The 26514-nt window shown below is 58.2% G+C and overlaps 1 protein-coding gene across 1 annotated transcript; it reads right to left on the bottom strand.

Moving 5' to 3' along the window:
- Window positions 1-588: 588 nt before the first annotated feature.
- EHD2 (EH domain containing 2) lies at window positions 589-18026 on the bottom strand (the record flags this gene model as incomplete). Its single annotated transcript, XM_081108195.1, has 5 exons — window positions 589-2247; window positions 5545-5709; window positions 12686-13098; window positions 17035-17132; window positions 17623-18026. 5 exons carry the CDS (start codon window positions 18024-18026, stop codon window positions 1696-1698), a joined length of 1632 nt encoding a protein of 543 aa, XP_080964321.1. The 3' UTR covers window positions 589-1695.
- Between the last annotated feature and the right edge of the window lie 8488 nt (window positions 18027-26514).

Here is a 26514-nt window from a genome sequence, read left to right as displayed (position 1 = left end):
CAGGGGGGCAAAGGCGCGGAGCCCCGGGAAGGAGCCGGGCCCTGGAAGCCCGGGCGCCCGCCGCCCGCCCCGCTCCCGAGCGGCCGCCAGGGGGCGCGGGGAGCCGCGTCCCGGCGCCGTGGGTGTGGCCTGGGGCGTGTGTCCGCCGCCCAGTCCCCGGCGCGAGCGCGCACACGGGGTGCGGGGGTGCAGCACCGCCCCCCCCCCCGACCCCCCAGGAGCCCGTGCGTCCCCGGGGCGACGTGTCCGGAGCTGCGCGCCCGGTGCTGGGTGTCGGCGGGCGGGGCCGGCTGCGCCCGATCGCGCGCTCACCAGCCCGGTTCCCAGGCCCCCGCGGCGGGCGGCGGAGGGAGGGGTGTCCCGGGGGGAGGGCCCCGGAGTAACTTTTCGACGGAAAATATGTCGCTCTGGCCCGCGGCCCAGACTGAGTCATCAGGCCCCGCAGCGTTGAGTCACGGCCTCCGCCCTCGCCCCCGAGAGCTCGGAGGGGACCCCCGCAAGTCCTGCCCCCCATCTCCCCCCTCCCCCGCGGGGGTCGGAGCAGGGCGATCCCCCCACGGCCCGTCCCAAGACAGCCGACTGCCCCGTGGAGAGAAGCCTCGGCTTTATTGCTGGGGCCGCCGTCGCGATCCCGGGCCCCTCCCGGCACAGGGGTGGGGGGTGGGGGGGAGCGTGGGAATCCCAGCCAGCGCCCCGGAGCGGGAGCGGGCATCGTCCGCAGCTGTTTTCTATTTATTTCCCCGTCTTTTCCATGGGGTCCCACCAGCGTCAAGCACTCATAGGGGGTGATGGCAGGAAAGGGGGGAGGGGGGAGGCCCCTACAGGGAAGGGGGGGGCTGTAGCACCAAGAGCCTGTCCCCCCGAGACATCCCTGAAAAGGGGACTGAAGTTAAGCCCTGGGGTCTTTCCTGTGCGGTCGGGGCGCCACTTAAATATGACCTGATGGTGGGCAGGGAGGCTGGGGGGCGGGGGGGGGTTCAGCCCAGGGCAGGCGGGCGGAGGATGTAAATGCCTCACAGTCTGGGGTGAGGAGTTGGGGGGGTGGGGTAAGGGGTCCATGTGCGGATGTAGGAGGCTGTGTCTCCCCTGGGAGTCCCCTAAGGCCTGAGGACATGGGGGGGGGGGGGGTCCTTGCCTGGATGGGCAGGAGGAAGGGGGGCAGGGGCCTGTCGATTAGTCATTTCAACCAAGTGGCTGCTCTTCTATGGGGAGGGGGAGGGGTCCTGGCCAGAATGCAGGGCGGGACTGGTTCTGGTTCGGCCGGTGTGTGTCTGTGTGTGTGTGAGTGACAGGCAGGCGCTCTCCCGGAGGGTCAGCTCCACGAGGGCACGCATCCGTGTCTCTTCTGCTCTCTGCCGGAATCCCCGGTGCCCAGAACGGGCCCGGACACAGAGCGCAGTAGGTGCTCAATAAATACTTGAAGAGGGACGCCCGGCGGGACGCCTCTGTGTGTTAGTGTGGGTGTGGTGTGCCTAAGTGGACGTGCGGGTGGAGGTGGGAAGGGCGAGCGGAGAAGTCCGGCCCCCCCCCCCTGGTCCCCTCTGTCTGGGGGTGGGGGGCAGAGAGGCCCCCATCCCTTCAGCTGGGCGGGTGGCAGGCGGTGCAGGTGGCCAGGGTAGGGGTGTGCGTGCAGCTGACGGAAGCTGGGAGCCACAGCAGGGCGGGGGGGGAGGGAGGCCCCGCCGGCCCGCGGGCTCACTCGGCCGAGCCCTTGTGGCGCCGCTTGGAGGGCGGCACGAGGCGCCGGGGCAGGTTGGCGGGCAGCCCGTGGCCCTCGAGCTTGGCCTCGATGAGGTGGCTGGCCAGGGCGAACTCCTCGTCGTCCAGCATGCCGTCCCGGTCCACGTCGCTCAGCTTCCAGATGCGGCCCAGCACCGAGTTGGGGAGCTTGGTGCCCACCATCCAGGTCTTGGCCTTGGTGCCGCTCAGCTTGCCGTCGGCCGGCGCCAGGTTGTAGAAGATCTCGTCGTATTTGGACTTGTCCTTGGTCACCACCCACTCGGCCTCGTCGTCGTCCGAGCCCTCGCCGTTCTCCAGGGCCTCGTCCGGCCCCCGCTCCACGAACGGGCCCATGTGGGTGCCCTCAAAGGCGCCGCCCTGCACGCCCACCTCCGTGCTCTCCAGCTCCTCCTGCCGCAGCAGGGGCATGAGCTTGGCGATGTCGTGGGTCAGCAGCTCGTCCAGAGTCTCCAGCAGCTTCGGCTTCAAGGAGTGGAACTTGGTGAAGTCGTGAGCCATCAGCAGCTCCTGTGGGGGCGGGGAGAGGGCGCCGGAAGTCAGGGGGCACCATCTCAAGGCCCCCCCCCCACCCCCCGGCCCCTGGTGGCACCGGGACGCTTGAGCAACCCGGGCAGCAGCTCTTTACCCAGCGGCGCGGACCTGTGTGAATATCCGCCTGGTACCCGCCACTCAGAAGGGACTGGGGAGCAGGGTCCCGGCGGCCGCCCCCTGTGCCGGGCGGGCCCTGGGATCGCTGGACAGCTGGGGGCTCGGGGGACCTCCCGTGACTCAGGCAGCAGCCTGGCAGCGGGCGGAGGAAGATTGCAACATTTTGACATCAGCTCCAGAGCACTCAAGAGTCGGCGCTCGGCCCTGCCCGCCCCCTTGGCGCCCCAACTGCCCGGCCAGCACCCCACCATGATGCAAGTTGAAGAATGTGGTTCCTGCCCCTCTTAGCTCTGTCACCCACAGCGCGGGCAGGGCTAAGGGCTGGCTGCCCCTGTGGGAGTTCGCTTCGGGACCTTAGGGGGCCCTGGGGACTCCCCGCCCCCAAGTGTCTTCTTTTGCTGGAGCAGCTGTGGGGCTGGATCTGAGGCCACCGGGCTTCTCACCCAGGCAGCTCTCGGTCACTCACACACACAGTCACGACAAACGCCCGTAATAACGGCAACGTCATGTCCAAAGCCGAGGCGGAGAGACCCACTGATCCTGACCGTGAAGAGATGGAGGTGTGCCTGGCCGGCGTGGCTCAGTGGTTGAGCATCGACCTATGAACCAGGAGGTCGGGGTTCGATTCCCGGTCAGGGCACATGCCCGGGTTGCAGACTTGATCCCCAGTGTGGGGCGTGCAGGAGGCAGCTGATCAATGATTCTCTCTCATCATTGATGTTTCTCTCTCTCTCTCTCCCTCTCCCTCTCTGAAATCAATAAAAATATTTTTTCAGCCGAAACCGGTTTGGCTCAGTGGATAGAGCGTCGGCCTGCGGACTGAAAGGTCGATGTTGGTTTTTTTTTTTTTTTTAATATATTTTATTGATTTTTTACAGAGAGGAAGGGAGAGAGATAGAGAGTTAGAAACATCGATGAGAGAGAAACATCGACCAGCTGCCCCCTGCACATCTCCCACTGGGGATGTGCCCGCAACCCAGGCACATGCCCTTGACCGGAATCGAACCCGGGACCCCCCAGTCCGCAGGCCGACGCTCTATCCACTGAGCCAAACCGGTTTCGGCTCATCGATGTTTCTAACTCTCTATCTCTCTTCCTTCCTCTCTGTAAAAAATCAATAAAATATATTTAAAAATATATATATATATATTTTTTTTTTTTTCAAAAAGTGATGGGGGTGTGATGGTGAGGCGGGGGCAGGACTCCAAGGCCAGGCTGCGGGCGCCCACCCAGCGCTGCCACTAGGGGCTGTATGTCCTCGGGCAAGGGCTGTACCTCTCTGGGCCGCAGTTTCCACCTTTGTAAGACAGGTCGATAACAAGCACCGGCCTCATTTGGGGGGATGGAAAGCTAAATTAATTCATCTGGATAAAAATGTCAGCGTAATATGAATAGCTGCAGCCCCAGCCGGTGGCTCGGTTGGAGTGTGGTGGGTTGGATCCCCAGTTGGGGCATATAAGGGAGGCAACTGATGGATGTTTCGACATCAGTGTTCTCTCTATCTCAAATCAATAAACGTATCCTTGGGTGAGGAGTAAAATAAAAAATACTCTAAAAATATTAGCAGCTGCTCTTAGCCCAGCAGTTCACAGTTGGCAAGCTCTAGAGATATTTTTGATTGTCACAGCTGGGGGGAGGCGGGGGGGGGGGCTACCACTGGTGAGTGGAGGCCAGGATGCCACTAACTATCCTGTGACAGTTCTCTGGCCCCGAATGGCAGTAGTGCTGAGGCTGAAAGGCCTTTTTTAATATATATATATTATTGATTTTTTACGGAGTGGAAGGGAGAGGGATAGAGAGTTAGAAACATCGATCAGCTGCCTCCTGCACATCTCCTACTGGGATGTGCCCACAACCAAGGTACATGTCCTTGGCCAGAATCGAACCTGGGACCCTTGAGTCTGCAAGCTGACGCTCTATCCACTGAGCCAAACGGGTCAGGGTGAGGCTGAAAGGCCTTGAGCAAGTCCATACCCGGAGCCAGACCCTGTTCTGAGGGCTTTGAAAGCATTCGCACCCAGTGCTCGCAGCAGCAGGCAGACACTGCTGCCAGGATGCCCATTTTCCAGCTGGAGAAACTGAGGCTCAGAAAACGAAGCCACTTGCCCAAGTTCACGGAGCTAAGTGAGCGGCCAAGGCGAATGAATGCACTCTCCCAGAATCCCTCTGTCCTGGGCTGGAGACGTCTCAGACCCAAAGGTCACAGGCATGGCGGGTCAGCCCTCAGAACAGGCCTGGACTCTTCTCCACGGTCACTCCTGATCTGCCCACCTCCTCTCCGTCCACCCGGACCCCCGGCTTTCCCCAGCACCCGTTAACCCTGGGCCTGGATACGCGAGGAGCCTCTCACTCGTCCCCCAAGACCAGCACTGGGGTCCCTGAATGCTACGTGCATTCCTGGCCACGTAGAAGAGAGACCACTTCCCAGCTCCCCTTGCAGCTGGCCAAGGCCACGACGAAGTTCTGACAACTGGACGTCAGCACAAGTCACAAGTGCAACGTTGGTGGACTCGCCCTGTTCAGCACAGTAGCCACATGTGATTATTTAAACTGAAATGAGTTAAAATTAAATACAACCTAAAATTTCAGTTCTGATGTGGCTAGTGGTTACCGTTTTGGAGCATAAAGCACTTTCATCATCGTAGAAGGTGCGTGGGACAGCACTGCTTTATAAAGAGAGAGACTGTCCCATTAGCTTTCCCTCCCCTCCCTTCCCCTGCCCTCCCCACTCCTTGCTGGCTGGAATGCAGGCGCAAGGGCTGGAGTCTCCACAGCCGTTTTGTGCCATGAGGGGTTCTTGGGCCTGGAGGCCAGGCCTGGAGGGGAACTAAGAAAGGGCTTGGGTCCCTGGCTCTGTGAAGCATAAACCAGCCCTAAATCTTCTTCCGGGACTTTTATTTATGAAGGAGAGAGATAAACTTCTACCCTAATTAAGCCATAATTATTTGGGGTTTTCGTCTTCACTCCCTTTTCCTACCTCATCAAACCACGCTCCCATGGAACCATTTGCAGGAGGTGCTCCCAGAACCTGCCATGCATCCCTCTGGTTTTCAAGGCCCCATCCGGGAGCCCACAGAAGCCTGCCCCCCTCCTGCCTGCCCCCCTCCTGCCTGCCCCCACCCCGCCCCCCAGCCTCGCTCCGGGACGGCCGCCCACCTGCATCTTCTGGCAGTCCGGAAAGTCGCCCGGCGAGATGTGATGCTCCAGCTGGATCTTAGCGAAGATGACGGGCAGCTTCATGATCAGCTGCTTCTTCTTGTTGTCCTTCCCGAACATGGAGGGCATCTCCTTCTTCAGGTAGCTGATGATGTACGCGTGGACCTGTGGGGGGAGTTCTCGCCTGAGCCCTGCCGCAGGCCACCCGGCGGCTCATCACAGGTGCCCAGGCCGGTGGGGCTCAGTGGGATGGGTGCCCTCCCATGTACCGAAAGGTTGCCGGTTCGCTTTCCCATCAAGACACATGCCTGGGTTGCGGTCAGATCCCTGGGCGGCCAATCGATGTTTCTCTCTCTCTCCTCCATCTCTCCCTTCCTCTCTCTCTCAAAACCTTTTTTTAAAAAGGTTCCCAGGCCTCCTGCCTGGAGTTGCTGATACACTAGGTGCAGGGCAGGGCCTGAGATCTTTGCATTTCAGACTGTTACCGGGGAGCTGCTGGGCTGTTGCGGCCACAGGTCGAAGGGCCCCGCCGCTCTGGTGGGCAGCCTGGGCCCCTCCCAGGCTGAAGCGCCCTCAGCAGCCCAGCCTCGCCCTGCCCCTCCGGCCCAGGGCTGAGCCTGTCAACATTCCTGGGGACGCGGTGTCTTAGGGCGCCCTCTGTGGAATTCGGGCCCAGCCCCCAGAGCTGGGTCCCCCTCAGCTGTGCCCGTCTTGGGGAACAAATGGCACCCCCACCTACCCCTCCCCAGCGGAGGCCAGAAGTCAGGAAATCAGTCCTGATTTCAATCTTCTTACAGCTCCCTGGCCTCCTCCAACCCCAGGGAGTCCTTGTCGCCGGCCGTCGCCATCTCTTGCCTGGGGAGACGCACCAGTCACCCATGGCCCCCTGGCTTCTCTTGTCCCTACAGACCCTTCTCCATGAAGCAGCAGGGAGGTTTTTGGGGTTTCGTTTGTTTGTTTGTTTGTTTGTTTGTTTGTAACATACTTTTATTGGTTTCTGAGAGGAAGGGAGAGTGAGAGAGAGAGAAACATCAATGATGAGAGAGAATCATTGATCCGTTGTCTCTTGCACGCCCCCTACTGGGGATCGAGCCTGCAACCCGGGCTTGTGCCCTGACTGGGAATTGAACCTGGACCTCCGGATTCATAGGTCGATGCTCAACCACTGAGCCACACCGGCTTGGCTGTTTGTTTATTTTTTAAAGAACAAACAGCAGACCACGAGATGCTGCTCCAAAGGCTCAATTTGCTTTCCATCCAAGTTCAAAATTCCTACACGGCCCTACAGCAGCAGTTCTCAAAGTGTGGTCCGGGGAACCCCAGGAGGTCTCAAGACCCTTTTGGGGTTCAGCCAACCCAAAGTGCCGTGGAACCTCAGCTCTCAAAGTTAATTCGTCCCAGAAGGTGGTTTGACAGCCAAGTCATTCTTCCCATTAGCAATAATGTACATTGAATTAGTTCCAGACCCCAAATGAGTCCCTGTTTTAACCTTTCTTATACACAGTACATGTCTAATGGACTGGTTAATTGAGAAATAAACACTTCAAAAATGAAAAGGACATGAAATATGAATGAACATTTAACAGAAAGGAAAGGAACTGTGCAGTAAAAAGGGAAAAGCTAATCATAAGCCGCAACAAGAGCCAAAAACACCCACGAAAATATTCACAATACAATTTCCTGGCTGGCAGACGCGCGTTCTCTCGCTTGCTTGTCGCCTGGGAGACGTGACTGATCACACAGGTATCAGCACGAAAGGGGCGTTGGGGTGAGAAGCAAACCGTTCGATGGGAGGCCTTGCAGAGCGGAGCTGAGGTCTGACTGTATTTGAATAATAAGAAGAAGACGCTTTTTTCCTTTTTTAACTTTTCATTTCCGCCCGAGTGGACGGTGGAGTTTTTTTTTAAGGCTACAAGACAGGGGGAGCCAGGCAGCAAAGAGATTTGCAAAAATGTAGGACAGGGGTCCTGTCCTCCCTGACTTTTTTTGTTTCAAAAAAAAGTTAATTTTTGCCCAGCCCGTGTGGCTCAGTGGTTGAGCGTTGACCTATGAACCAGGAGGTCAGGGTTCAATTCCCAGTCAGGGCACATGCCCAGGTGGCGGACTCCACCCCCAGTGTGGGGTGTGCAGGAGGCAGCCAATCCATGATTCTTTCTCATCATTGATGTTTCTATCTCTCTCTCTCCCTCTCCCTTCCTCTCTGAAATCAATAAAGAAATTATATTTTTTTAAAAAAATAAGAGTGTACTGAGGTCCTGAGAATGGAAGGTTTGAGAAGCATGCTCTGCCTGACTTGGCTGCTCCAGCTTCCCCGCCTGCCTTCCTGGCTTTACCAGATGCCACTCATCCCCCACCCCAGGGCCTTTGCACATGCCACCCTCTGCCTGGAACTCTGGCCTGGGCTCCCTGCAGCCGGCTCCCTCAGCTTCCTTTTGCGGTCACCCCCTCACACAGGCCATCCTCTGGGAAGCAGGTGCCCCCACCGCCACCATCCCGTTATTTTCTGTCTTCAACCTTTATCGTTTTGTTCACAACATTCATCACAATTCATTATTATTTTACTGATATGTTGGTTGGCTTGTCCTGTCTCTTTCCATCAGACGGGGAGCTCCAGGCTGGCCGGGGCCTTGCCTAGGCCCCTGTCCTCCGCGCTGGCACGACGTGCGCACAAACACTCAAGAAATATTTGGAGCAGCAACCCATGCGCTGGCGGACCTCTGGGCCGCAGGCTCGTACGTTATCAAAAAGCAAACAACGACGGCAGAATCATGAGCACACCACATCCTACTTTAAATAGGAAGCTGAAGAATGGCATGTATGTGCTTACACGAAAACAATGTCTCTAGGAAAAGGCACAGAAACCAATCGTGGGGCGGGCGGAGCCCTGAGAGCTGGGGGCAGGGGTGGGAGGGAGGGTGTCTGACAAACGTGAATGCTTTACCATGAGCCGGTCTCAACCGTTGGCTTGAAAACACTTATTAAGTGAATCATACGTTTAGAATGTTGGCAATTCTCTGGTGAGTCTGGCTGGTTCTGCGCGCGCGCGCGCACACACACACACACACACCCCGTGTCCTCCGGCCACCCTGGGCTCCTGTTCAAGCAGGTTCCTTCCTCAGGGCCTTTGCGCTTGCTGTTCCCTCTGCCTGGTACGGTCCCTCCAGATCTCCACTCAGCTCCCCTTCCCCTCCTTCAGGCCCCTCCCCAAATATCACCTCCTCAGGGAGGCCTTCCCTAACACCCCTTAAATAGCCCCTCACCCGTCTCTCTTTTCTCTGCCTCATTTTTCTTCAAAATCCTTATCGCATACATTTCATATCCACTTCCCCATTAAAAGGTAATTCTAGCCCTGGCTGGTTTGGCTCAGTGGATAGAGTGCTGGCCTGCGGACCTAAGGGTCCTGGGTTCGATTCCAGTCAAGTGCACACGCCCAGATTGTGGGCTCCATCCCCAGATGGGGGCGTGTAGGAGGCAGCTGATCAATTTTTCTATCTCCCTCTCCCTTCCTCTCTAAAATCAATAAAAATAACTTTTTTTTAAGAAAAAGTAATTCAACAAGGAAAGACTGTCCGGCTTGCTCGCTGCTGTGTCTCCAGGGCCTAGGACAGCGAGGGGGCAGGTCAGTAACAGGCAGTAACTGTTGGTTAAGTGCATGTCACTGGGCGGCTCAGAGCAGCTCGGTATGAAGGTCCAGGGCGTTTGGCCTCGCTAGACTCAGACCTCCCAAGACCTTGGCCTCAAGTATCACAGCGCAGCTCCCCCCTGGCGGAAGGGCAGAGCTGGGGACTCATCCGCACCCTGCCTCTGAAGTAGGGGGGCGGGGGGGGGGGCGGTAGGGGGAGGGGCTGCCAAAAAGAGTCCAGAAGGGCTTTGCACCCTTGGGGGGGACGACTTTTCTTTTTTTAAAAATCCCCATCTGAAGATATTTTCCTGTTGATTTTTAGAGAGAGGGAAAGAGAGAGAGAAACATCGATGTGAGAGAAACACATTGACTGGTTGCCTCTTGCACAAGTACCCACCAGGCCTGAGCCGGGGAGGAGCCTGCAACCAAGGTACCTGCCCTTGACCGGAATCGAACCCGGGACCCTTCGGTCCACAGGCCGATGCTCTGTCCACTGAGCCAAACCGGCGAGGACGAGAGCATTTGATTTGATTGGATTGATTGATTTTAGAGAGGAAGGGAGAGAGAGATCGATGGGCTGTTCCACTGATTCTGCCTGCATTGGTCGACGCTTGTCTGTGTCCTGACGGGAGGTGGGGCCCGCAGCCTGGTGCATCAGGACGATGCTCTGGCCACGTTTGATGACGGACTGACTGTGGCAGAAGCACGTGGGGCGTGGGCAGGTGACGGGGGGCAGGGGCGGGGCTTGGTCACAGTGGACCTGGGCCTGGCACCGCACTGGGGAGCCACGGCTGGATCTGCAGCGGGGAGGTGAGAGGGGCCAATCAGGGCAGGGGTGTGGCTCGTGTGGGCGTGGCCTGTGGCGCGGGCCAATGGGGCGAGGGGGCGGGGTCCTGGGGCGGCTCCTGGGGGACCCGGAGCGGGAGGCGGTGGGGCGCTGATGGCTTTTCCAGAGAGGAAGCGGGGGAAGGTGCCAGGAAGAGATAAGGTGGGAGGGCTCCGGGGTTTGTCCGGGTTTCCGGAGCCGCCTCCTGTCCGGCGGGGCTCCAGGTGTCCGCCCGACCCTGCCCCTCGGCCCCGCGGCCTGGGCTCCATCCAGCTCCGGCCGCTCCGCCTCCCTGGAGGGGCCTGGGGGCTGGGGTCCATGAGGGGCGAGGGCGAGCCCCAGGGAGGCTGAGACGGGGAGGAAGACAGAGGAGGAGGGAGTAGATGATGGTAGATGATAGATAGATGGATAGATAGATAATTGATAGATAGATGATTGATAGATAGATGGATGGATAGATAGATAGATAGATAGATAGATAATTGATAGATAGATGATTGATAGATAGATGATTGATAGATAGATGGATAGATAATTGATAGATAGATGATAGATAGATAGATAGATAGATAATAGATAGATAGATAGATGATAGATAGATAGATAGATAGATAATAGATAGATAGATAGATGATAGATAATTGATAGATAGATGATTGATAGATGATTGATAGATGGATAGATAGATAGATAATTGATAGATAGATGATTGATAGATAGATAATTGATAGATAGATGATTGATAGATAGATGATTGATAGATAGATAGATAGATAATAGATAGATAGATAGATAGATAGATGATAAGATGAGGGAGGAAGAGGAGGGAGACCGAAGGAGGGAGAGGAAGAGATAATTAGAAAAAGAGGGGGAAGAGGGGGAGAGAATGAATGAGGGACGCAGGGAGAGAGGGAGAGAAAGGGGGAAAGAATGAGGGAAGGAGCGAGGAAGAGAAAGATCAAGAGAGAGGCTGAGAAAGAGGCAGAAGTAGGAGAGAGAGGGAGACCGCCCAGAGCCGGGCAGAGCGGGAAGAAAGGTGGGCTCTGAGGCTCCGGTCCACACCGCGCCCCTCCCTCCCAAAGAGGATTCCTGGGGTGGGGGTGGGGGCTCTGACTCACCCGCTCCGAGCTGCTCCCTAAACCTCTGGCTCCTTCACCTCCCGGGCCTCCCTGCTCGCCCAGCTTCCTGCCCCACCTCCATCCTGGCAGCCGCCCCCACGAATGTTCCATTTGGCCTCCAAAATCGCCCTGAAACCAGGGCTCCCTGCCCTCCCCATGGCCCCGTCCAGGCTCCTCCTAGATCCTCGGTACCCAGCCCCCTCCCTGGTCTGTGCCCCATCTCACCGCCCGGGAATCCACCCTCCAGAAGGCAGCTAGTCTGACACTGTCCCTCCCTTAGACTGCACCCACCGTGGCTCCCCTGTGTCTTGGGACAAAGCGCACATTCCTGGACAAGCCCTGGGTGCTCTGACTCCCACACCTCCCAGCCTCAGAGGCGGTACCGCCTGCACCGGGTTCAACGGACATTTCCCCTCTTCCCTGAGCTTGCCATGTTCTCATCTCCAGCCCATGTGCTCGCGGCTCCCACTGTCTAGAACCCCTTCCCCTCCTGGTCCTCATCCTCCAGTTTGCAGCACAGGTGCCCCTTCCTCCAAGAAGCCTTCCCGGGTTCCCCCAGGCTCCCCAGTCCCAGCCCTGACCATGCTGGGTCTTCACAGGCTGGGGATGGGACTGCCCTGCACCACCTGGCACAGGGCCAGGCACAGAAGAGATTTTGTTAAATGCATTTGTTCAGCGTCATTCGTTCAATAAATGTTTACTGAGCACCAGCTCTGTTCCAGGGGCTGGGGTGCCACAGGGAACACGTTCAGAGAAAGATCCCTGCTTCTGTGGTGCTTAAATGCAAGCAGCAGAGACAGCAATAAAGAGCAAAACCCACTGATTGGGTAACTTAGGACCAGGTAGCAAGACCCTATGAAGAAAACTGCAAGACGGATAAAGCAGGACTTGCAGGGGGGAAAGGGGCGGAGAGAGAGACGAAGGGGGTGTTATTTTCATAAAAAGGGAGGGCAGGCAGGGAAGCCTTTGAGAGGTGACGCTTGAGTAAAGACGAGATGCAGGTAGGTGACAAGTGAGCCAGGTGAACCAGGAGGGGTGAGTAGGGGGAGGTCTCCAGGAAGAGGAAACAGCATGTGCAAAGGCCCTGAGGTAGGGCTGAGGAGGCCAGTGTGACATGCAATGAATGATGGGAAGAGGAAACAGCATGTGCAAAGGCCCTGAGGTAGGGCTGAGGAGGCCAGTGCGACATGCAATGAATAACGGAAGGGAGTGGAAGATGAGGGAGGAAAAGCAGGGTGGGGTGGAGGGTGGAAGGGATCGCTGTGGACAGGAGTCCTGGGCGGGACATGGTACAATCTGACTGGTTGCAGGTGATGAATGAAGGGATAACAGGACAGAGGAGAGAGAGAGACATGGAAAGAGACAGACAGGAACGCAATGGTAGAGGAACAATTCGCCACGCAACCCCGCTCCCGCCAGTCCCCTGGGCGCCAGAGTGCCCAGCCTGGCGAACTCTCTTAGATTGGACAGCTAACTACTCAGGGAGCTGGTCCGTTAGCAGCCAAGAGGGTGGGAGGAAAGGCTGGCGACCCCCGGCCCCCCGCGCTCCCTGCCCCGCGCCCCGGGCCTGCTCACCCGCACCAGCCGGGCCCTCTTCACCAGGTCGTTGAGCTTGCGCAGCGCGGCGTGGCGCGGCAGGCCCTGGATGTCCCGGAACAGGTCCTGCTCCTCCAGCTCGAAGAGGCGCCGGTTGTCGGGCACGAGGAGCGGCTGGGACCAGAAGGAGCCGATGTAGACGCGCAGCACCTCGGGCGTGCCCACCACCTTGCCCAGCGCCCACATCAGCGCCCCGTACACGCGCATCAGCTGCTGCGTCTCCACCATGTCGGCCTTGTTGAGCACCACGCGGATCTTGTCCTCGTGGCCGCGCAGGGCGCCGATGGCCTCGGAGAACTCGTCCGAGATCTCCAGCTTGTGCGCGTCGAACAGCAGGATGATGAGGTCCACGCGCTCGGCGAACCAGCGCAGCACCGCCGGGAAGTCATAGCCTGGAGGGGGTGGGGGGGGGGGCGGGGAGGCAAAGGTCAGCCCCCTCCAGCCATCGGAGGCGGCGATCCCTTTGGGTTGACTATCAGAATGGCCATCTATGTGAAATAGCCAAGGTCCTGGGAGTACCCCACTGCTCCTGCTTCGCGTAGCCCCCAGAATTCCCCCGTCACTCTGGCCCCAGTCCTCAAGCCATCTAGCTACAGGGGCAATCAGCCCTTCCCTTTCCCATCCATCCATCCATCCATCCATCCATCCATTCCTCATTCATTCATTCAGCAGATGCTAGTGGTGTGCCTTGGTTCGGGTGTACAGGTTGTTAAAATACTGCAGTGCTGCCCTAGCTGGTTTGGCTCAGTGGATAGAGCGTCGGCCTGTGGACTGAAGGGTCCCAGGTTCGATTCCAGTCAAGGGCATGTGCCGGGGTTGTAGGCTCAATCCCCAGAAGGGGGCATGCAGGAGGCAGCCGATCAATGATTTTCTCTCATCATTGATGTTTCTCTCTCCCTTCCTCTCCCTTCCTCTCTGAAATCAATAAAAAACCAACAAACAAAACCCCACAGCAGCGCTGAGTGCATGGAACAAGTCAGGAAGCATGCCAGACCTGGTGGGCGTCATTCACGCCTGCCCTGTGCTGGGACACGGCTTGCTCAGGCAGCCCAGTCCTGCCCTTCCCGGGCTCCGGGCCCACTGGGACACAGACCTGTCCCCAGAGGGGTCCGGCTGGGGTGGGGGAGCCCAGAGGGGATGCCTGACCCCGCCTGGGGAGTCCGGGAGGGCTTCTCAGAGGAAGGGCTGCGGAGTGGCCCCCTGGGGGACGAAGGTTAACTGGCAGAACAGGGAGCCAGAGCTGATTCCCTGACGTCACTTCATGGTCTGCTCGATAACTCACTGAACCTCCAAACAGCCCCAGGAAGACACACACTTATGCCCCCCCTCCCCCTTTTCCAGATGAGAACATGGAGAGATTAAGGCAGTGGTTCTCAACCTCCTGGCCCTTTAAATACAGTTCCTCATGCTGTGACCCAACCATAAAATTATTTCCGTGGCTACTTCATAACTGTCATGTTGCTACTGTTATGAATCGTCATGTAAATATCTGATCTGCAGGAGGGTCTTAGGCGACCTCTGTGAAAGGGTCGTTCAACCGCCAAAGGGGTCGCGACCCACAGGTTGAGAACCGCTGGATTAAGGGCTGTCCTCAAACACACAGGGAAGAGGCCACAGAGCAGGAGCCTCCACGGGCCTCCATGCCCAGCTGGGGAGCTGGTGCCGGCCCAGCCTCCCGGGAGGGGAGGAAGCCGGCTCCTGTGGCCGCCGGGCCTGGAGGGCCGGGTGGGGGACATTGTTTGGGGGGAGGAAGGGCCGGTCACCAGAGGGACGGCAGCTGGGGCCCCTCCCTCCCGTTTCTACACAAACACACACACAGCCCGGATTTGGAAAGTGTGCCTCATGCGGGAGGGCCGGCGGAGGGAGATTGAGTCAGCGTGGGACTGGAGACGTGGCAGAGACAGGCCGGGCGCGCGCACTCACCCAGGAAAACAGTCCCATTAGCACTTCCGCAGCACCTACTGTGTGCACACACTGTTTTCAGTGCTCTGCACGGTTTTTTTTAACAGATTTTTATTGATTTTTAGAGAGAGAGGAAGGGAGAGGGAGGGAGACAGAAACACTGATGTGAGAGAGAAACATCGATCGGTTGCCTCCGGCACGCACCCCAACTGGGGATCGAACCCGACACCCGGGAATGTGCCCTGACCAGGGAATCCAACCTGCACGCGCTCAACCAGCTGAGCCGCGCCTGCGAGGCACTGCACATTCTGACATTTAATTTTAACCCTCAGTGCAACCTGGGAGGCTGATACTATTATCATCCCCATTTTACAGATGAGGAGACTGAGGCACGGGGAGGTTGAGTAGCTTGCCCAGGTCCCACTGTTTAAAAATAGCGGAGTCCAGATTTGAACTGGGCCAGAGCGCTCCATTATGCTACAATCACACACACACACACACTCACAGATCTTACACACACAGGCAGCCACGAACCCCGCCAATGCTCACACACACACACACACACACACACACACACATACGTGCTCACTCACAGGCGCCCACCCAGCGCACACCCGGCCACACGCTACAAGTTGCAGACGCCAAGACACACTCTTGCCCACAACCTGGGACCTTCACAGAGATCCGTGGTCACACAGTCACAGACGCGGAGACACGCACAAGCAGAGGCACTTTCATACCCACGATGCGCACACAGCCCCGCAACCTTCCAGGCGCCAAGGCGCCCGCACGGACACGATCACACAGTCCCACAGAGGCACACCCCTCACACTCTCACTTGCACACACAAGCTCACACTGTGCGCAGAGAACCGTCACCCACAGTCCCTCGGAGTCCCCACAGCCCCCCACGGTTCTCCAGAGGCACACAGTGTCACAGCCAGGCCCAGGCACAGACTCCCAGGCGCGCGCACTCTCCCCCCTTGACAAGGAGACCCTGCCCCCCCCCACACACACACACACACACGGCCTTTGGGGCCCCCTGGCACCCCTGCTCTGGTTGCAGACCCGCTAGGTTCCATTCTCCCAGGGACCCCGCCCCCTGCCTCCCTCCCGATCGCTCCTGCAGCTGCCCCTGCCTCCTCCCCGGGGACGCGCGCCGCTGGGCCGCCGCCAGGGCCGCCGTAACCCTCCGCGCCCTCGCCCCGCCCCGCGCCCAGCCTCCCGGTCCCCTCTGGCCCACACTGCAGCCTCCTTTGCCCCAATTCCTGGCCTCCCGGGCGCGGGGCGCGGGGCGGAGGGCAGGAACGCTGGGCGGGGGGTGCGGGGCGCAGATGCGGAGCGCTCCGGGCAGCGGTGGGGCGGGCTCTGGAGGCCCCGCTGGAATTCGCCCCCCGCCGCTCCCCCTGCACAGCTGTTTATAAATTCCAGGCCGCCCTTGGCCCCCGCCCAGGTTCCCTCCCAGCCCCTTCCCAGCCCCATCGGCCCAGGCCAGCCAGGAGCTCCCAGTGCCCACGGCCTCCCGGCCGGCTCGGCCTCCCCTCTGGGCCTCCTGTCTGCCTCCCTGCCTCGCTCTCTGAACCTCTCTCTGTCTCTGACGCTGTGGATCTCTCCCTGCCTCTCTCTCTTCATCGCTCCCTCTCAGTCCTTCGGGCCCAGACGTGCAGCTGCGGCCTGTTCACACGTGTTCACCCACCGCCTCCCCCACTGGCAGCGTGTGCCAACGCGGGAGACTCACAGCCTCTCTCCACCAGCTCCCTTCCATCCCGGGCGCTGACACAGGGCAAGTCCTAGCAGGGACCCGGCCCTCCTCCCTCTGACTTGGGAGTCCCCGTGTAGTCAGCGCCCTCCTCCCTCAGACCCAGGGGTCCAGATCCCCAGCCCTCCTCCCTCAGACCCTCCTCCCTCAGGCCCAGGGGTCCAGGCCCCCAGCCCCTCCTCCCTCAGACCCAGGAGTCCAGCCCCGAGCCCCTCCTCCCTCAGACCCTCCTCCCTCAGGCCCAGGGGTCCAGGCCCCCAGCCCCTCCTCCCTCAGACCCAGGAGTCCAGCCCCGAGCCCCTCCTCCCTCAGACCCAGGGGTCCAGATCCCCAGCCCCTCCTCCCTCAGACCCAGGGGTCCAGGCCCCCAGCCCCTCCTCCCTCAGACCCAGGGGTCCAGATCCCCAGCCCCTCCTCCCTCAGACCCAGGGGTCCAGGCCCCCAGCCCCTCCTCCCTCAGACCCAGGGGTCCAGGCCCCCAGCCCCTCCTGCCTCAGACCCAGGGGTCCAGGCCCCCAGCCCCTCCTCCCTCAGACCCAGGGGTCCAGGCCCCCAGCCCCTCCTCCCTCAGACCCAGGGGTCCAGGCCCCAGCCCCTCCTCCCTCAGACCTAGGGGTCCAGATCCCCAGCCCCTCCTCCCTCAGACCCAGGGGTCCAGCCTCACTCACCACGGCTCACTCTCTGTTTGGCACCCGACAGGATGCCTGGGGTGTCGATGATACTAATGCTCTCCAGGACCTGGTTGGGGAGGTGGGCGCACATGAACCTGGGGTGGGAGGAAGGGCAGGGGTCAGTGCAGGGAGTGACAGGAGGAGAGGACACAAAAGAGGGGAAACCAGGGTGGCATGGAGCTTAAACCAGGTTCAGAGAAGGGAAGACTTCAAGCGAAAAGGGAGATGGGACAGAGAATAAAAACTATTAAAAAATCCAAGCTGGTGTTTACTGAGCATTTACTTTGTGCCGGGGGCGGTTCTCAGCACCTTCATGTATTGTAATTCACTTAGTCCTCAAACAACCCTGTGGTGGGGGCCAAGGGTGATCCCCATTTGCCAGATGAGGACAAGGGAGGCACAGAGAGGTCAAGACACTTGCCCAAGGCAGCCCAGCTGGGCAGGCTGGCTCCCCTGGTGAAGCGCCGAGGCCGGACTGGGAAGGTTCAGGAAGAGAGAAAGGAATTGGGGAGAAACACAGGCGGGGAAGGGACAGAAAGGGCCCCCCCCCCCCAGACAGGGAGAGGCGCCCCCTCGGGTGCCCACCTGTTGAGGAAGGTGTTTCCGAAGGGGTTGAGTTTGCGGAAGGGCTTCTCCGGGTCGACGATGAGGGCATTGCCCGGCACGGTGCCCTCGGTCTCGCCGTGCATGACGGCCACGAAGCAGTCGGTGGTGGGCTCGGGCCCCACGCGGGAGCCGGGCACCTCCTGCTCCAGCAGGTACTGGATGAAGCTGGTCTTGCCGGTGCTGTACTGGCCGGCCACCAGCACCATGGGCTTGCTGTCGAAGTCGGCATCCTCCAGGGCCGGCGAGTGGAAGTCGCCAAAGCGGTAGTGCTCCTCCAGGGGCAGCAGCTTGCTGCGGTACAGCTCCTTGAGGGCCGAGGTCACCGTGCAGATGGCCTCGGGCTGCTGGCCCCGCGCCCCGCCGCGCTTCAGCCAGCTGAACATGGTGGCCGCACACTCCCCACTGGGCGCTACCCACTGGGATCACCGCCGCCGCCGGCTGAGGGAGATGCGCAGGCGGAGAGCTGCCTGCGGGAGAAGGAGAGGGCGTTGACGGAGGACTGCCTGGAGGAGGAGGAGAAGGAAGGGAGCTGAGAGGTGGGCCGGGAAGAGGAGGACGGTGGACTGGGCAGAGGGAGGAGCAGCGAGCCCTGCTGATGCCTGGCGGGAGGTGATGGCCGAAGGAGGATGGAGGTGATTGTCCCAGTCTAACGGCGGAATGATGGAGAAGGGGGGCTGGTGTGGAAGACCGAGGGATGGACAAGGGGAGGATGCAGAGGCCGCCAGAAGAAATACATTCCTTCGCCCTTTTCTTTTTTAAAATAATTGTATTGATTTCAGAGAGGAAGGGAGAGGGAGATAGAAACATCAATGATGAGAGAGAATCATGGATTGGCTGCCTCCTGCAGGCCCCCCACTTCCCAGGCATGTGCCCTTGACCGGAATCGAACGCGGGACCTTTCAGTCCGCTGGCTGATGCTCTATCCACTGAGCCAAACCAGCGAGGGCATCCTTCGTCCTTTTCTTCTCCCTTCTCCCCTCCCATCATCTCACACATCGTCGCTGAAATCCCTCCAGGAGTCAGGAATGATGGACCCAGAAACAGGCCAGAGACCACTCCCCTCCCCACCTCCCTACTCAGAGCTCCCCGTGAGGAGAGGGCTGGGCGCCAAGCAGTCAGGGATGCCCGGGAAACGCCAGGCAGGGGACGTGTGGGCCCCAGAGGGGGACATGACGAACCGGCCACGGTCCTTAGAGACACGGCTGATTCTGGGGCCCGAGCAGGGCAAGAAGTGAGCCTGGGTCAGATGGGGGGGAGGTGCTCAGAGACAGAGGGGGGATGGGGCATGTCACAGGGGCACGGCCCCGGCCTGAAGGGACTCCCACTGGCTACAGATTGGACAGTTTGAGCGTCAAAAATAATTGCCGCCGAAACCGGTTTGGCTCAGTGGATAGAGCATCAGCCTGCGGACTGAAGGGTCCCAGGTTCGATTCTGGTCAAGGGCATGTACCTGGGTTGCGGGCACATCCCCAGTGTGAGATGTGCAGGAGGCAGCTGATCGATGTTTCTCTCTCATCGATGTTTCTAACTCTCTATCTCTCTCCCTTCCTCTCTGTAAAAAATCAATAAAATATATTAAAAAAAAAAATAATTGCCAATCAGCCGGGCCGGCCAGAGCGGCTCCGTTAGCTGAGCATCATCCCGTGAGGTTGCCAATTCGAATCCCAGTCGAGCTGGCTCCCTCCCCAGTGGGGTGTGTGCAGGAGGCAACCAATCCATGTTTCTCTCTCATCGATGTTCCTCTCGCTCCCTCCTTCTCCCTTCTTCTCTCTGAGGAGCAGCACATATTTTAAAAATAATTGCAGATCAAATATGTTTTAAAATCATAACGAATGTTTTTTTAGGGAGGAGTCAGGGAGGAGAGGTAAAGAGGAGGCAGGAGCTGGGACGGGCGGTGGCCGAGGGAGGGGGCCGGGGTGGTGTCCCAGGGCGGGTGGGGCCGGGGGGACGTGGCTGGAGGGGTGCTGGGTGGCTGGAAGGGCGAGGGAGCTGGGGAGGTGGGAGAGGAACTTTTGGGTGGGGGAGGAACTTTTGGGTGGGGGGAGGACCGGGTAGGACCAGGAGGATGAGGGCGGCGGAGGGAGACCCAGAGACGGATCGCCCCGCGGAGAGGACGGGGAGGGGAACTGAGAGCGGCTGGTGGAGACTGGGCGAGACTGGGGGCGACGCAAGAGTGGGGGGCATTGCTGCAGACTGGAGGGGCTGGGGGCGTGGGAGGGCGGGTTCAGGAGGGCCTGGGGGCGCGGGAGACCCCACACTCCGCGGGCGGGGACTGAGGGTCCTGGGCGAGCAGGGGCGCCTCGGGGGCCGGGCGGGCTCGGGGCTGGGTGTCGCGGAGGCTGGGAGCGACCGCCGCCGTCGGGGGCCACTCACCGATGGGCGCGCGGGCGGCCGGGCAGGGCGGGCGGGCGGGCGGCCGGGCAGGGGGTCCCGCGGGGATCGGAGGCGCCCGCGGAGCGGCCTGTGCTCGCGGTCCCGTCCGGAGCCGTCTGAGCCGGGTGGGGCCTGCAGCCAGCAGGAGGGAAGGGAGGGGCGGGGGGGGGCGGGACGAGGCGCCCCCCCTCCCCACACCCGGCGCCCGGCCTCTGGCGCCCCCTGGTGGGCAGCGGGAGGGCGCCTTCGCGAGGTGGTAGGAGCTGAGGTTTCATTCCCGGTTCAAATTCGGGTTCAAGTTCTGCCTCCACCTCGGGCTCTGGGCCACTCCCTGACCCCTGCCACCGTTTTAGAAACACACATTTTTATTGGTTTCAGAGAGGAAGGGAGAGGGAGAGAGAGAGAGAGACATCTATGATGAGAGAGAATCATGGATCGGCTGCCTCCGGCACGCCCCCCACCGGGGATGGTGACCTCCTGGTTCGTAGGTCCAACCACTGAACAACACCGGCTGGGCTCTGCCACCTTCTTCTTTTTTTAATAGGAAAGCGTTTTATTTTTTCCAATATATTTTTATTGTTTTGGTTTTTTTTACAGAGAGGAAGGGAGAGGGATAGAGAGTTAGAAACATCAATGAGAGAAAAACATCGATCAGCTGCCTCCTGCACGCCCGCTACTGGGGATGTGCCTGCAACCAAGGTACATGCCCTTGACCGGAATCGAACCTGGGACCTTTCAGTCCACAGGCCGATGCTCTATCCACTGAGCCAAACCGGTGCTGGTGCCACCTTCTTAACATGGGAATAAAAAGAACAATCACAGCAGCAGCGACAATAATGGTAATTAAAAGGCTTAAGTGAGCCCTGAGCGGTTTGGCTCAGTGGATAGAGCATCGGCCTGTGGACTGAACGGTCCCAGGTTCGATTCCAGTCAAGGGCATGTACCTTGGTTGCGGGCCCATCCCCAGTGGGGGGTGTGCAGGAGGCAGCTGATCAATGTTTCTATCTCTCTATCCCTCTCCCTTTCTCTCTGTAAAAAACCAATAAAATATATTTTTTAAAAATGGTGAAGGTCAACATTTAAAAAAAAAAAAAGGCTTAACTGAGCCTGACGGGGTGCGCCAAAAGGTTGAGGGAACCCAGTCAGGGCACATCCCGAGGTTGCGGGGTGGATCCCCAGTCCGGGCGCATCGGAGGCGACTGATAGATGTTTCTCACATCAGTATTCTCTCTCTCTTGTTCTCTCTTTGTCTTTCTTCCTCTCTAAAATCACTAAAAACATAGCCGCGGGCCAAACCGGTTTGGCTCAGTGGATAGAGCATCGCCCTGCGGACTGAGGGGTCCCAGGTTCGATTCCGGTCAAGGGCATGTACCTTGGTTGCGGGCACATCCCCAGTGGGGGGTGTGCAGGAGGCAGCTGGTCGATGTTTCTCTCTCATCGATGTTTCTAGCTCTCTATCCCTCTCCCTTTCTCTCTGTAAAAAATCAATAAATATATTTTTTTTAAAAAACATATCCTCGGGTGAGGATGGAAAAAAAAGCCTTAAGTGAGTTCAGGAAACTCCTCTGCTCGCTACTCTCCCCGGCTCCTCACACTCAAAGCAAAAGCCCCCAAGGTCCCGCACAACCCGCCCTCCCTCTGCCCGCACCTCCCGCCCTGTCCCCCTTGCTCACTCCCCGCCAGTCACTCTGTTCCTCCAACAAACACAGCAGCAACCCTCCGACCCCAGGGCCTTTGCACGTGCTGTTCCCTCCACCTGGCAGGAATGGCTGTTCCCGCCTCTCCCTCGGTCTCTGCTCAGACGCCACCCCCTGAGAGAAGCCCTCGGGCATCTCTCTGTTTACTGCAGCGCCGCCCTCTGGCCACTGTGGCTGCTCTGTTTCTCTCCAGTTCCTACCACTCTACCTGCTCCACATTCCTCCCCTGAAGTTGATTGTCTCCCCACAACAGCAGGAGCCCAGGAGGGCAGGGGTTTCCAACTGGGCGGCTCAATGCCGTGTCCCAGCCTAGCCTAGTGCCCCGCACCCGAGAGAGGGGCTCGGTAAGTATTTGTTGAGTGAAACCCTAACGCAGTGGTTCTCAACCTTGGCTGCACAGTAGAATCACCTGGGAATCTTTTTTAAATCCTGATTTCTGGGCCTCATCCTCTGGAAATTCTGTTTCTTTGTTACTAATGTTGCGGCCCCCACCCCATAACAAAGAAACAGAATTTCCGGAGGATGAGGCCCAGAAGTCAGGATTTTAAAACGATTCCCAGGTGATTCTAACGTACAGCCAAGGTTGAGAACCACTGCCCTAACGCTTACAGAGCGCCTCCTATGGGTAAGCACCGCTCTAAGCTCTTTGAATTCTCAAATATCCCGGAGAAGTAGGGATGATTATTCCCATTTTACAGGTGAGGCAACTGAGTCCGGGAGAAGTGGATTCAAAAAACCCAGAGCGCCTTACCTGGTCCATGGCAGGTGCTTAGAAAATATCCGCTCCCTCTTGCCCTAACCGAGTGATCGGCAAACTCACTAGTCACCAGAGCCAAATATCAACAGTATAACGATTGAAATTTCTTTTGAGAGCCAAATGTTTTAAATTTAAACTATATAGGTAGGTACATAGTTATTAACTTAATTAGGGTGCTCCTAAGGCTTAGGAAGAGCCACACTCAAGGGGCCAGAGAGCCGCATGTGGCTCACGAGCTGCAGTTGTTGACCACGGCCCTAACCGGTTTGAGCATTGGCCTGCGGACTGAAGGGTCCCAGGTTCGATTCCGGTCAAGGGCATGTACCTGGGTTGTGGGCACATCCCCAGTAGTGGGTGTGCAGGAGGCAGCTGATTGATGTTTCTCTCTCATCCATGTTTCTAACACTCTATCCCTCTCCCTTCCTCTCTGTAAAAAATCAATAAAATATATTTTTTTTAAAAAAAGAAAGAAACATCCGCTCTCATCATGCAGGTCCCCAGCTGGGTTTTCTCCTGGCGGAAGCGGGGGAGGGCAGGGGGACGGGGGACGGGGGCGGGGGGGGGTGGGGGTGGGGGGGAGCTCAGAGCATCAGGCCCCAAACAAAGCCCCGCCCTGCTGATGCTTGGTGGGCCGCTCCCTGCCTCCCTGAGCCCAGTTCCTCATCTGTCTTCCTTCCCAGGACCTTCCCTGGCGCCCCAGGCACCGCCTCCCTGCACCCTGTCCTGACGGCCCCGCCTGTCCCCACCCCCTCCCCAGTCCCCACCTCCTCCTGCTCCTTCTCAGCTTTTATCAACATGGGCCAGAATATGTCTGTTACTTATTTTACTTCTTTTCTTTTCTAAAAAAAATATATTTTATTGATTTTTTAAAAATCACTCTCACCCTCTTTGCACACAACCAGTTTCTCGCCATATTGGAGCCTCTAAATATCCTTTTTCACCAGAAGAAACCAGGGCTCCTTAGAGACAGGGCTGATTCTGGGGCCGGAGCAGGGCAAGAAGTGAGCCTGGGTCAGATGGGGGGGAGGTGCTCAGAGACGGAGGGGGGATGGGGCATGTCACAGGGGCACCGGCCCCACACCCCCACCCAACGGTCCCCGCCCACCCACACGCACCTTGCCTCGCAGGCATCCTCACTCACCTGTGCACGCCCGCTGCGCACGCAGCCTCCTGGTGATGGATTGTTACGGCCTGAGGGCATCACAGCGTGAGGGTGTGGCGACCACATAGGCTTGTGTTAGTATAGATATGGAACTTGCAGTGACTAATGATATTACCACTAAGAGGCAGGCCCTATTCCATTCTCTTTTATTATTGATTTTTAGAGGGAGGGAGAGCGAGGAAAACATCGATATTTGTTGTTCCACTTATTTGTGCGTTCGTTGGCGGTTGCTTCTGGTATGTGCCCTGACCAGGGATCGAACCCACAACCTTGGGGTATTGGGATGGCGCTCTAACCCACTGAGCGGGTCAGCCAGGGCCCAGGCCTATCCGGAAAGCTTGTCATGGACCATCTCCTTTCCCCCAGGAGGCGTGACCCTGTTCTTAAATTTATTATGTTATTAATCCGATTCTCAGATGGGGAAGTTGAGACACAAGAAAGGGAGTCCCTCTGGTCCAAGGAGTGGAATGACGAGGAGCCGAGCCAGGTTGCCTGGCGGCAGATCCCTGCTTTCATTTCTACCCGGAGACTTCCAGCCTCAGTTTCCCCGTCCGTCCTCAGGTGAAATCCAGGAGGGTCCGTGAACTTGGCCCAGGAAACACAGCGGCCTCTGGACTTGACGCTGAAATTCAGTGTGAGCCACAAGCCAGCAGCCTCAGCGGCCCTGGACCCAGCGCTTTGCAGTTGCTTCGAAGATTTCCAGTAACTGTTTCCGCATCACCAGCCTGCCCACCGCTCGCTCTGCCTACTTAACGTGTAATTCATAGCAGCCCCTCTTAGCGTGTCACAGGTCGTGGGTTTAATAAACAGATAACTGTATTTCAGTAGAATTGTTTCACACATTTAAAGACATTATTCTAGCCCTGGCCGGTGTTGCTAAGTGGTTAGAGCACTGTCCCTTGCATCAAAGGGTCCAGGATTCGATTCCTGGCATGTACCTGAGTTGCAGGTTCAATCCCGGGGCAAGTATGAGAGGCAGCCAATCGATGTGTCTCTCTCACCTCTCTCTCTCTCTCTCTCTCTCTCTCTCTCCTCACCTTTCTTCCCTCCCTTCCACTCTCTCTAAAAACCAACGGGGGAAATATCCTCGGGGGAGGATTAACAACAACAAAAATGTAAAGACATTATTCTGGGCAGGGTCCGTGGCGTGAAAGCCCTGCCTCATTAAACATTCTTTGAGCCTTAATAAGGGGCTACTGTCTCCTCGAGCTCCCTGCCTGCTCCCTGCACCAGGGGCTCTCGGAGGCCTGCCCCCGGTGCCTACAGCTTCCCCGACGCCCCCACAGCCTCTGGAGCCCCCTCCCTCTTTCCCCATCTGTCATAACCGGATGGAGAAATTCTGGCACATTTTACAACATGGGTGGACCTTGGAGACATTGTGCCAAATGCAATAAGCCAGCCCAGAACACCAAATACTGTGTGGCTTCACGCCTGTGAGGCTCTTAGAGGAGGGACATTCACGCAGACAGAAGTTGGCTGCCAGGTCCGGGGAGGTTGAGTTTCATGGGACGAACTTTGTGTTTTGCAAGATGAAACAAGTTCCGAGGGTGGAGGGTGGTGACGGTTACACCGTGTGAGTGTACTACTGCCACCGAGCTGCTTACACAAACATGGCGGAACGGTAAATTTTATGTTATGTATATTTGACCACGATTTTTTTAAAAAATGGAGCCTGGCTGGTGTGGCCCAGTGGTTGAGCATCGACCTATGAACCAGGAGGTCATGGGTTCGATTACCAGTCAGAGCACATGCCCGGTTGCAGGCTTGATCCTCAGTGTGGGGCGTGCAGGAGGCAGCCGGTAGATGTTTCTCTCTCTCTCTCTTCCTCTCCCTTCCTCTCTGAAATCAATAACAAATAAATAAATAAGTTAAAAAAAAAAACAAAAAACAAATGGAGAAGGCAGCCAGTGAGCCTCGGAGTTACTCAATGAATTGCGGACTCTTTAGTCTTGGGTTCCAATCCTGCTCCGGGACCAGGTTACTTGGGCCCCAGGTAACCTTTGGGGCCTTTTCCCAGATGGGGGATAGTGGGACCCCACAGACACCCACCAAGCTGTTCCCAGCAGCTGGGAGCTTATCGAACAACTTTGGTCCCCAAGGCTCACCCTAAGGAACGGAGATCAGTTGGGGCCCCCTTCGCAGGGGTGGGGGCGGGGTCACCCCAGGGGCCCCACGGATCAGCTTCCCCACCACAAACACCCCCAGGGGCTTGCAGAGAACTACAGTCTGTCTGTCCCCCCCCCCCCCCCCAGCGCCCCCCCACAACCCCGCTGCCAGCCCTCAGTCACCTGTACTCCGGCAGGGACCTGGCTGGGCGGACTCCTCCCTCGCGTCTGTTCCCCATGCGGCCACCAGAGGGCGCCGGGGACACCTGTCAGCTCCCAGCCGGCCGCTCAGAATTGTCCCGAGGCTCCCGCCTCAGTCAGAGTCAGGGACCCCAAGATCCTACACCACAGCCCCCCTTTGGTCCCTCTGACCTTGCCTCTCACCCCCACGCCCCTGCCCCCGGCGTGGGGCTTCGCGCTGGCTGGTGTGTTTAAGCACAGAAAGGCTGCGACGTGCCTCGCGGAGAAAATACGGGTTGGATGAGCCTCTTCCCGGGTGTGAGTTGGAGTGCTGTTGGCCGTGAGCCCCATGTTAATGAACCAACAATATAGATGAATACGTTGTCTCTAAACAGAAACACACATGAGCCAAGGTGACAGACACTCTGATCACTCGGCAAAAATGCTGTGGCCAGAGGCTTGAAGTATCCGTTAATGTCGTGTTTCAGGAGACCAGGGAACATTAACATGAATCAGAATCTCGGAGAAAACGAAATAAATGAATAAGCAAAACAGAACAGAAACAGGTGCGTGAACGTAGAGAACAAGCTGATGGTC

Source organism: Myotis nattereri (genome assembly GCF_964212035.1).
Source record: "Myotis nattereri genome assembly, chromosome: 15".
NCBI lineage: Eukaryota > Metazoa > Chordata > Mammalia > Chiroptera > Vespertilionidae > Myotis > Myotis nattereri.
This window is presented reverse-complemented; position numbering and strand designations above follow the sequence as displayed.